Source organism: Aythya ferina, assembly GCF_964211825.1.
Source record: "Aythya ferina genome assembly, chromosome: 3".
Taxonomy (NCBI): domain Eukaryota; kingdom Metazoa; phylum Chordata; class Aves; order Anseriformes; family Anatidae; genus Aythya; species Aythya ferina.
Window position 1 is genome coordinate 76,193,826 of NC_140298.1, and position 12,496 is coordinate 76,206,321.

The 12,496-nt window shown below is 47.3% G+C and overlaps 1 protein-coding gene across 1 annotated transcript in view; it reads right to left on the reverse strand.

Annotated features, from left to right (window-relative positions):
- The window catches only part of MAN1A1 (mannosidase alpha class 1A member 1), a 142,429-nt gene extending 131,005 nt beyond the window's left edge, over positions 1–11,424 (reverse strand). The window contains exon 1 of the mRNA XM_084516208.1: positions 10,610–11,424. Coding sequence (XP_084372334.1) covers positions 10,610–11,203 — 594 coding nt within the window. The 5' untranslated portion in view covers positions 11,204–11,424. The remainder of the gene's footprint in view (positions 1–10,609) is intronic.
- Between the last annotated feature and the right edge of the window lie 1,072 nt (positions 11,425–12,496).

The window sequence follows — 12,496 nt, forward strand, 5'->3', positions numbered from 1 at the left end:
AGTTGAACATGGATTGCCTGGCTAAGACCAAACCCCCAGGGATGCCCATGGAGGGGGATTGCACAGGAGCTGCCCCACAGAAGTGCAAAAGGCCAAAGCTCAGATGGAAAACTGCCATGGTTTTCATGGCATGGCAGACAGAAGGTGCCTCTACAAGTACATCAGCAGCAAAAGAAGGACCGAGGAAAACAGGGACATGCTACTAAACAGGCTGGGAAAAATAGTGATAAAGGACATGGAAAGGCTCAAGCAATTCATGCCCTTTTGGCTCTGTCTTATTGGCAACACGTACTCCTGGGGCTTAGTGGCAAGAGCTTATCAGGGAGAGACGTTAGTTAAATGAAGATGAAATTAGGGACAGAGCACTTAAGCAAAATGGACACTTTAAGTGGGTATGATAAAAAGGGTCTTCAGACACTGGAATACATTTGTCCATGGTAGCTGCAGAATCTCCCTCCTCAGAGATTTTCCACATTTGGCTGCAACAAGACTGAGTAATCTGATTTAATTTTGAAGACAGCCCTGCAGATTGACCACATGCTTCCAGAGGTGCAGTGGCAAGTCTGAATCTCCCTCTCTCTCTTTCTGAATGAGAAAATTATATGGTAAGCAGAAGGCTTGGAAAAATAACAAACAAAAACTAAAGCACACATAAATGCAGATCAGCCATGCCTCCAGGACACTTTCAGATGACCAGACTGCATAAAATAACAATTTCCAGTAAGTTTGAAAATTTTCTCACCATGTATCTACTGTCTGCAATGACTTGTCCAAATCTGGTTACTGAAATTCAGGAAATTCTTTGCTCGATTCCAATGTTTTTTATCATTTAATTTATCATTTACCAACTGCCCAGAGTATTTGGCTGTACTGTAAAACGTACATATGGAGATAGATCCGAATATATCTTTGTCTCTCTCTAAATATGAATACAGTGAATTTTTAGCGTAACTGAATGAAGAGGCTTAAGGGCTTTTCTTCAAAAAGGTCATTTTTTGAAATGCCCTTTTTGATCTGTGATGTCACTTTAGCCCTTGACAGGATCGCACACACTTCTACGAAGAGTCGGTTCAGGTTCAGTGCCACACATACCCTAGAGCTTTACAGAATAAGACATAAAAATATCAGTCAGCTTGCAGTTTATCGTTACATAGCACAGTTGTTTTTTTTTCCTGTGGCAGTTCCTCAGACAATCTCACCAGAACAAAAAAAAAGCAACACACAGCTTTGAAATAGCACGATTTTTTAAATGCATAACAAGTCCAACTCTCCCACTCTCTAAATGGCGATTAGGTTTTCTGTTGCATGATTGGGTGGGAGATGAGGGGGGTGACTCCACCACTGAAAGTTATTAACATCTTTTTCTCTTCTTTAAGCTTCAGTTTAAAGAATTTACTATTACTGTCTAGGTCCAACACAAAATTTGAAGTGCAATTCTCAGAATCACAGATGGGTGGAGAACTATAACCACAGTAACAAGCAGCACATTTCCCTGCAGACAGCAGTACGGGCAAAGCTTTATCATTAGTATCACCATTCAGTGCAACAACAGATGTCAGTGCTCAAAGGCAGTGAGAAAACTGACAGTGGAGTTAAAGACTGGGTCTGCATCTGTGTGTGTCTATCAGGGAATAGTAAAATTACTACCTCCTTGAGTGCTACACTTTGAAAGCAAAATGTTTTGTTGTTTTTTTTAAGCTTGGGATTCTTTTACACGAGCTACTTTCTATTTCCTTGGAAGAAAGCAGCCCCTGAACAAAAGAAATTTCAAAAGGCACAAAGATGTTTATTATGCAGTGAACCAAGCGAAAGAAAATATGCAGATACTTTTTTAAAAAAATAGCCTCGCAGTGGTTGGAATACTAATTAAAGAAGCAATCCACACTGATCGAATGCAATTTTATTGCAATGTTTTAAAAGCACAGACTGGCTTTGAATAAATAATGGAAAAAAGAGCTTTTATGTTGCCAAGCAATAAGATTACCTCTACACAAGTCAGATGATGCAAAATCCTGGAAGAAAGTATCAGATGTTCTTTCCTTCCAACTTTATTCTTATAGATGATACACAGAACTGCCTCTAACCTAAGTGGAAGCAATATATACCTTAACACGAGAACTGCAAAGCTGCATGCTTTTACACTGAAATTGTAGCTCCTGTTTCTGCCCAGCATCAGAGAAAAGAGTTGATTCTTCTGAAAGAATTTTTGAAGAGCACACAGGAAGTCTTGTAACAGCCAGATGCTCCACAGCTACTAGCTCTTTTCTCGCACTGCATCATTTTGGTCCTTCGCTCAAAATTGCCTACTGTCTCTTTCCATCTTCATGTTTTTTCTTACCTTACTAGATACCTGCATTAAAAAGGGTCCAAGTTTCTTAGAAGTCAGACTTACAATCCACTTTATTTCTAAGCCAAGGTACATATAGGTTCCAAGAGAGAGCAGGAGGACAAATGAAAGTAGATTTTACACTTGCAGTTACCTTTGTGTAAGAAACTACACACCTCAGTGTTCCCACAAAGGCTTGCAATGTTTACCAGTTGTAAGAATGTAACAGCAGGTTATATGCTCATCCAATCTGTTTGAAAAGCCTTTAAAATTAGAGGCATCAGAATGAGCAATACCTCTATGTTCATAAACACCAGCTATAAAATCCAATCAGCTTACTGCATGAAGTTACAGCCAATTGTCACGGTATTTCATGCAAGTATTTCTAGGTTACTACAGAGTTCAAACTGACGATTTCAAGATGCAAGAGAGGCAAACCTGGAGTTTTACTACCCTACCTGCCTTCCGTCAAAAAAAAAAAAAAAAAAAAAAGGACCCCTCCCACCCCTGCAGAGCAAGCTCCTCTCTCACAGTGGCTGCTGGACTCTGGCGGCGAGGCTGCCAAGCCTTCTGTTGCAAGAGGGATTAACCACAGTTCTGAAAAAGGTTTCACTTAATCTGTTTTGGGCAAGCATGTGCTTTATTACTTGCCAATTATGTTTTCATGACAGGCTTGATTATAGAAAGTGATGGAAAATAGGAAGATGCTTCTTATGAGTCTGCACACATTCTTTTATCACATGCTTAAAAAAAAGAAATTTCTTGGATAAAGGAGGTTTTCACACAAAAGAAAGAACGGTACATTGACTATCTGGTACACTGCCCATATTGCTTAATTCCTAGGCCCATCTAAACAATTATTTTCTCCATTTTATAAGCTTAGTTTTAGAAATAACTTAAAAATAGACTACTAAATTCTTCAAACCTCAGTGTCTAAAGCATACTTTATATATAGATGCTTCTGAAAAGAGGAGTTTGTTACCAGAAAAGCACACAACCAGAATGTTTTAGCATCACTGTACCATTTCAGACTGCAGTTTATTGCCAGAGAAGTGCTGTACTCTTAGATAGCAGCAAACACTGAATCAAACACTGAATACTTTCCTGAAGTAGTAGACCCTTATTCTGCCAAATAAGTTAGGAAGACAAATAGGAAGACAAATTTATTGTTTAATGGGTAAATAAAGGAACTACTTGTTAAGGCATTCTATTTGAGAATAAAACCACAGGAATTCACACCTACTCTGGCTCCCTAAACTAGGAAAAAAATAAAACAGAAAAAGTGACTACACTACAGAATTGTTACAGCAGTACATTTAAGACAGCTTTAACAACAAGGTGTCTGTCCAACAGTCACACAAGTGCCTACGAAATGCAGTTAATTGCAAGAAGTGCTGTCTTCTGTCTGTCCATGATTCTCTTTTCATAGATCTGTGCTTTAATTAACATCCAAGGAAGCTATCAAAGCCTGACTGTCTACTACCCTTAGAATTTTTTTTCTGCTTGAATGAGATAGACATTTTTCAGCCTTAATAGTTGATTTTAATAAACAGGTGGAGTTTTTCTGCTTCATTTTGCCCACAGCACAGAATTACAGCCTTAAGCAATTGTACTCACCAACATTATGATTTACTTCATTTCTCTATGCTAAATGGCTGCCATAGGTTTTCTGTACTAATGTAAAATACGAAATTATCACCAGGAGAATATAACTTCTGCCAAAATGCAGGAGACATTCCATTTTAAGCTTTACCTCACCCCTTTTCATCACCTTATTTAGCTTTCATAAAAGGAGTCCTGTGCATCTGGAATTCAGGTTTTGCCTTTGCATAAAACGTGCACATGGTTTTCAGTTAAAGAATTAATCACGTGGTTGATTTTTTTTTTGAAAGCCAGATGTTTTCCACTGCATGTTTAAAGCCTTTTCATTTTCCCAGAATTCTAAGAATCCACTCTAAGGATACATAGAACAACCAGTGAGCTTTGTTAAATTTACCTGCTGAGAACGTAGACCAAGGCTGAACAGGAAAGCTTAATATTCCTCTTGGTTAGTTGACATAAAGCATGTATGGGTAAGGCTGCCCATACATGAACTGCCCCTGGAGACACACCCTATCCTGGTCAAGTGTGCACACTGTCATGCACCAGAATACCCCTCTATCTCATAACTGATAAAAAAGCAGCCAAAAACGACTCACCTGAAACAACATCCCCTAAAAAGACCTTAACAGAAAGGATGTTAATTTGGCAAAGGCATACCTTACTTCACGTCTTGTAAACAAAAAGATGCCTCTACAGCCTCCACTTTGTTCCCCACCTCTTCCCAGTTTCAAACTCATTGCCTTAGCAGTGGTCCACTGCTTTTCTCCTCCATGCTCAGACCACTGATAGGCCATTTCAGCTCCCTATCCCCTCCAGCAACAAACTCAACAAACGCGTGGGTAGATTTCTGCCTGGTTGGCAGGTCCAACTAGCTCTGCACAGGGTGTGAAGAGATTGCTGAAGAGTCACTGAATCATGCCCTCAGTGATTCAGATGAAGCTTCTCTTTGTCTACAGTGAGTCCAAAGAACGGACCCAAAGATGATAATCAAGGAGCTGGAGCACCTCTCTTATGAAGAGGGGATGAGGGAGTTTTGGTTGTTCAGCCTGGAGAAGATACAGCTCCAGGGAGACCTTACAACGGCCTTACAGTTCCTAAAGGGGGCCTAAAGGAAAGCTGGGGAGGGACTCATTTTCAGGGAGTGTAGCAATAAAACAAGGGGTAGTGGTTTTAAACTAAGATAGAGGAGATTTAGATTAGATATAAGGAAAAAATTCATTACTGTGATGGTGGTGAGGCGCTGGTTGCTCAGAAAAGCTGTGGATGCCCCATCCCTGGAGGTGTTCAAGGCCAGGCTGGATGGGGCTTTGGGAAGCCTGGTCTGGTGGGAGGTGTCCCTGCCTATGGCAGGGGTTGGGACTGGATGGTCTTTAAGGTCCCTTCCAACCCAAGCCATTCCGTGATCTTGTAGTGTCACTACATCCCTAAGTAAGCTGCTTAGCTTACCATTTTGTGATGTTATATGCCCTAAAATAATCCCTGCCCCTTCACAAGAGCATAGATCTCCCAACAAACCCAGGGAGAATACCCTTAACTTAGGGAGTAAGACACCTACACACCATATTGGACTCCCTGCATTTAGGTAGTCAACTCACCTCCTCAGTGTCTTTTATAAAACCATTACAAAAAAACAAAAAGCAATATTTGTTAGTAAGGAAGGCACTGTAAAACGTGGAAAAAGAACTAACAGATATAAAACTACTGAAATATTAAAGGTAAGTAAATAAATTAATTTTAAACTCCTTTGAGAAACTGAATGACAGCTGCAAGATGTCAGCATTAAGGTCAAAATTTAAGAAAGCTTCTTTAGAAATACATTGCATCATCGGCATGTTGCCAGAAATCACCACCTTGCTTACTCACTATATGCCAAGGCCCCTTGCTCATAACTGCATCTTGTTCTTAAGAAACTGTACCATCAGGAAATGTGGCTTTTTGTGTTCGAAACCCAAACCATTCCATACTCGAACAGCACTAGTTTACTTCTTCCCCACCCACGTCCTAGGAAGGCCCCCACAACCTTCTTTTCCTAGTACAAGCACCTGGAATTTCAGCCTGCAGGAGTTAGAGGGCTCAGTAATTACTGCTCTTGTATTTCTTTTCCTTTTTTCTGTTCTGAGAAAAGAGGTCGAGAGGCAACACCCTACTGAAGTGCAGCACTTCCGCCTGCTACAGGAGGTTGAACCTCTGCTCTGCAAATGTCACGTTACAGATTCACATTTAACAGAGAAGCCAGTCCCTTAAGATAACTGAAAGGAGAAGTTTCATACCTCCTTCATCCACCTAGCACTGTTCCCTTACCACAGCCCAAGCTGCCATTGAGTGGACCCTTCCCTGATTGCCTTCAACTCAGCAACATGGCATAAAACTTATCCACCTTTTTTTGCTCTGTCACTTTTCTACCAGCTTAGTGAGCTGAAGCTGTTTTCAGAGGGCTCCAGAGGAGTCAGTGCAAAGGAGACAAGGGGAGAAGGCAGGCATGAATAAGCAGCAAGAAGGGATTTCCCCTCTTCTTTTGACAGCCAGAAGTATTAGTGAACTCTCCTTGCCTCACAGAAGTCAATAAAAAGTAAAAACCTCTCAAAACATTCACCAGCCCCCCAGAGCAACAGCAGAACAGCAGCCAGCAAGAAAGCTGCAAGTGTGCAGGAGGGAGCACGGGGCTGAGCACCCCTCGTCAGCAGCAAGATACTCCCTGGCATTTCACCACCAGTCCTCCTTGTTACTGGAGAGTTACAAGTTACAATTATACCCAAGTGCTGCTATGACAAGTGCATATTAGACCTCTGATTATTTCCATGCTCAAAAGTATCCTTTCCTCCAGATATTTCTGAACTTCCTTGCAATGCCGCTGAGACTTCTTGCCTAATATGATGAAGCTACCACAAAATTAATATTTACGACTTAGGAAGCTCCAGAATCACACTGTCAACACAACTTTAAAGGAGTTCTTTCTATAAAGACAGCATGAAGTAATCTCCAGCTGCCGAGTCTGTTTTGCTGCCTTGTGACAACATCTAGCACAAAGGACTGATGCTCAGGAATGACCATAGGCCCAGTGAATAAAACTCCCCTCTTCAGCACTTCTACTCAATGACTGCAACAGCTGAGAGCTGTGCAAGCATTGGGAATACTGTGAGGAACAGATAGCATGACCATGGATTACAGACATCAGGCCCCAGTTTTCCAAGAAGGCTTTTACCCTGAACACATGTCTGAACAGCACCATACAATAATGTGTGCAGGCTCCAAGCTAGCTGTCTTGTGCAGGAACAGCACAGCTGCATTAGTATGGTGCGCTACCAACACCAATAGCTTGCTGCTCAGCAGGATTAATTAGCCCTAATATGATTATATCGCTTCTAGTACCTGAGCAAGCTCACTCATTGTTTTCTATTCCTTTTCTCTGAAATAAAAGAGTTCAGTTTGTTATTATCCTAATGCCTAAATAATTCAATTGTTTTTTTCCTTTTGAAAAGCAAGGAATAAGACTTAAAAAAGATTCAAAGTCAGATTTCCCCAATTGAAACAGTGCATCTCCTGCCTTCATGGCCTGTCTCCACTACTTGTCCTCTGCTAAACACTGCTTTTGTTCACATCAAGCTGCTGCTGTCCCAAACTGATGTTGCACCTGCAAGTCTTTGATGTTATTCTCCCTGTTATTTCTGATCTCCAGGCACAACCAACAGGACAATAGCACAGACTGCAAAAATTTCTGCTTGTTTGAATGGAAGTCATCACCACCTTCCACTCCCCTTTCCTTACAGATGGGGAACAGGTATCACAGGAAGGACTTGCTCAAAGGAGGGGCCACCTCTCAGATCAGAAGTGGAGAAGCAAGAACAAACCACAACCTCCTCACTTGCAACCCAGGGCTCCTATCGTGACACCAAAAGAGAAACCAGAGTGGGGCGTAACGTGTACCCAGACCCTGCTCTGAGTCATGGAGACACCACAGCATCAGTGAAACTGTGTGAAGAACGCAAGTGCCAACAAAACACAACTTCACTGATAGCCTCAAAAGCAGCCGGGCCTCCATGCTCAAGCCTTCCCAAAACACAGCCTGACAAAGATGCACAGCGCAGGCAACGTCAGGTCAGCCAGTAGAAGACGCAGCAGTCACAAGTGACTGACAGAGGTTTTACAACAGGAAGTATTGGGCAAACCCTGCTGCAGGCAGCACCGCCAGACCCTCTTCCAATGTCTGCCTGCAGTTCATCACCAGAAGGAGAACATGAGGGGCATCGCAGCACACAGCAGGGTCTCAGGCCCAGGCCCCATGCCATAGGGGCAGGCCTGCAGGCAGGCAGGCCTCGCAGGTGCAACTCCACGGGGTGGCTGCCACATGCGGACACTGAGGACAGCAGGGTTGTTCTCTCTGAGCAGAAGGCAGCAACAAAACAAGATCTCTACTTCTGCTTTGTTTTTCTTTAACGAGACCTTTGCTCACTCGATAAGCTAGTAGAAACTTTTATGTTTTTCTAGCTCTCCGTCATACCGTGTTTGTTTCAATACTAAATAAAGCTCATGAATCTTTATATTCCCACCTCTTTCAAGTTTCACTTTTTGTTTTTTAAATGTGCCACAGAAAAAGAAAAAAAAAGGTTGAAGTTTCTATAACAAAACTTTGTTAAGAAATGCTACACGCTCCCTTTCAGCTCTCTCCGCCCTCACCTTTACATTGCCCTGTTGACAATGCAGAGCTCTTTGAGGACAGAAACACGGGGAAGCACAGCCTTACTCATTCACATTCATTTCTTACAAAGTAGCCTGCTTCCTTCTGCCAGAAGCATCCTCATAACTAGTTTCAAGTTTTGAGTCCTAACCCTACGACATACATCATGCCATGGCAGGTGTAAATTCCAGGCTCAAAAGGGTGTGAAGGCAGAAAGATTTGTCCAGTTTACACCTCCAGCAGGCAACAACCAGGCACAAGGAGAGGAGCTTTAACGGGTAGGTTCCACCCTTTCTGTGCACGTACAGTGCAGTAGGTAGCACACCCTTCTGAAAGTTACAATTTAAAACAATTTCTAAGAAGCCCGCTGATCAGAATTCCAGCTTAACAGTAAAGCATGTACACAAAAAGGTGAACAAGACAGGGAAAAGAGCAACCTTAAGTCCAACATATGAAACAAGTTAACAGAAAATAGGAAACGCTGTTCTAAGGCCAGGAAAAAAAAAAGTATTCTTCAAAGAAAGAAAAATCAGATAGGTCAAGGTACTGCAGAAACGCAAAAGCAATTGAGTGAACAACATGATAAGTTCACACACTGGATCGGGAGGAAAGAAAACTCCCAGAAACAACACACAATATTAAGGAATGATACTGAGATAAAAAGGAAAAATAAAGATCTGGAAACTAAATGCAGTCTCTCTGTCATCATTTCCTATGCTTACAATTGCCAAACATCTGGTCTGGGGGGTTATTGTACTGTCGGTGGTTCCCGGGTAGAAGCAGAGGAGAAAGAAGAGCGATAGGATGGAAAGGGAGAAAGAAAAGGAAGAGGTCCCGGGGCACATATGTATGCGTGTGCACACTTACATCTAACATGCACAAGGGTGCAAGTGTGTGCACGCTTACACACTTGCGTACAAATAGAATAGAAGATCACTGGGGTAGTTGGCATGGTGCTAGACCAGCAAAATAAGAAGTATACTCAAGTTTTATCTTCCTCCTCCTGCTTATTTACTTGTTGCACTCCTCTGTTCTACAGACTGTCATACATCAGGTCTGAAGCTTCATTATGCTACTCTCAAATACTTGTACATGGCAATTCAAGATAACCAGAAACACAGTTTGTTGGTATTTCTAATTGTTCTGGATGCCTCAGGGAGGCTGAGAGGCTGCAAGCAGTGAGAACACAGTCTCTGCACACTTCAGGATGTGATCTGTACTGTGCATTCGTGAGAGCTTCCCTCTTCTGAACACCTTTGTGTCGGCATCTACTGCTTATGACTGGTGCACAGTTTGCTAAAATAGTTAAACTGATGCTAGGACTTCAGAGCACGGCACACAATTTGAGATTTGTGAGAGCTTATTATTTGGTGCTCCGCGTGATGCCAATGCCGATTTTTCAGCCCGCTCTGTGCAAACATGCAATAAAAATAAATCAGCCTAAACAGGGCTAACGATGTTTCACGGAAACACTCCGTGCTTGGGAGGCTCGTTCCCATCCCCGCAGAAGGGGCAACACACGCTACTTATTAATTTACGAACTAATCCCCGTGGGCAGCAGGAATTGTCAACTCGATAAATACGGGCTGCCGGCAACGACAGGAAGTTGAACGGCAAGAAGAATTAATAAATAAAGAAAGAAACGAGCCTCGTTGTGCCGCGGGGGACCCCAGCGAGCCCTGCTCACGGCAGGCACGGCCGGGAGAGCCCCGCCACTGCCCCGGGAGGCACGGGCAAAGCCCGGCGAGCTCCGCGGAGCCGTGCGAAGGCGTCGCGGGGCCGGGAGCTGCCAGCTCCTGCCGGGGGGCCCCGGCGGCTGCGAGGAGGAGGAGAAGCAGAAGGAAGAAGGGAGGAGGAGGATGCGGAGCCGGCACGCAGCTCCGGCCGGGGCATCCCGCAGCGGGGCGAGGCGGGGGCGCTCCCCGGGCTCCCCCCCGCCGCCGGCGACCTGTTGCCGTGCTCGGGGCCGCCCCGGGCCGGACCCGGGAGCGGCGGCTGCCACCCACCTCTTTGATCTTGGCCCTCCGCTGGCGCACGGCGGGGTCGGCGGGCTCCTGCCCCGCGGCGCCCACGGGCGGGCGGAAAGGGCGCTGGGGCAGCCCGGAGGCGGCCGGCTCCTTCCTGCCGCGGGCGTCCTGCGCGACTTTCTCCTTGTCCCGGCGGATGTCCCCGCGGATCTCCTCGGGCAGCTTCTGCAGCGTCTCCTTGGCCTCCCGCAGAGCCCGCTCGTGGTCGGCGCGGATCCGCGCCAGGCTGCCCCTGCCCGCCGCCGCCGGGCCCCCCCCGGGCTGCGGCGGGGCTCGGGGCTGCCCGCCGGGCGGCGGCGGCGGCGGCTGCAGGGCGGCCGAGTGGAAGAAGACGCCGCTGAGCAGCTTGGAGGAGTCGGGCAGGAAGAAGATGGCCCCGAAGCAGAGGGTGATGAAGGCGCTGAACACCAGCAGCAGCACGAACTTCTCCGTCAGCCGGAACGCGCCGGGGCCCGCCGCCTTCCGGACCCCGCCGCCCGCTCCGCCGCCGCCGCCGCCGCCTCCCGCGGGGCCGCCCAGCGCCCCCGGCCCCGCCGCGCTACCGAACAGCGGCAGCAGGCTGGCGGCGGGCATGGCCCCCGCGCCGCCTCAGCGCGCCCCGCTCCGCTCCGCTCCTCTCCGCTCCGCACCGCCCCGCTCCGCTCCTCTCCGCCGGCGGAAAGTTTCCCCGGGCGGCCGCGGCGCGAACTTCCCGCCCCGCTCTGCCCCTGCCTCTGCCCCTGCCTCTCGCTCGCTCCCTCCCCGGGCCCGCCGGCGGCGCTCGGCGTCTGCGGGGCGGGCGCCGTCCGTCAGCCCCGGCCCATGCTGCCGGGACGGCGCCGCCGCGGGTGCCGCTCCCCGCTCCGCCCGCGCCCGACTGCCGGGCGGCGTTGGGGCGGGGCCAGGCGGGGCGGGGCCGCCGGCCGGCCAATGGCGGCGGGGGCGGGGCGAGGAGGGGCGGGGCGTGGCGGAGGGGGGCGGGGCTCCGCGGCCACCGCCCCGCGGCTGGCGGCGGGGCGCGGGGGCGCGCCGGGGGGGACGCGCGGGGGCGCGCTCGGGGGTGGCCGGGAGAGGGGCAGCGTTTGGCAGCGCGAAGTGTTTTGGGGCCCTGCCCGGGCAGTGCAGCAGCGGAGGTGCTGTGGTGCCGCCTCCGGACAGGCAGGGCACGGGGTCGGAGGTGTGCTGCTCCCTGAAGGGGCTTTGGAAAAAGGGCGAATAACACGCAGCGGCAGGGGGAAGGCTGGGCTTTGACCCAGGGCAGGGAGAAGGCATCGCACGGGCTGCAAAGGCACGGCTGGAAAAGGGCTGGGCGCGGGCCTCGCTCCGCTCCCAGCAGAGTTTAAGGGGAGGTTCACCGCTGGCTTAACGGGAATAAAGGCAGGCTGCGTCCCAAAACCCCGCTCTTTAGAAGTTAGAGCCCGAGATAGATTAATTGGAAACAGGCTTAGGAGAGCCAGTTACATGCAAACGTTGGACCGAGTCCTGCAAAACTCCCTCCAGTCTACGAGCAAACGCTTCTGTTAAACTTCAGGATTACATCTGAAAAGGAAGGATCAGCAGCCCACAATTTGCATACACCAAAATCAATCATTTCCTTTAGTTTTTTTCCTTTAGTTTTTGCTCTGATTTTCCTCTAGATCCTTTTTTTTTTTTTTTCCTCTCCTGGGTTGCGTTTCCCCACAGCTAGATACGAAGGTCTTACTTAAACGCTTGTGATTTTGACATGCCTTTCCCAGAAATGTGTAACGCTGCCTGGAGAGCTGTGCCAAGATCAAACTGCTTCGGATTGAAGAGTTCAGCCTGCTTGGAAAAGGGGATAAGAATCTGTGCCTTTTTTGTCGTTGTTGCGTTGCTTTAAAGGAACGTTTCAGGTGGCAAACATGGAGT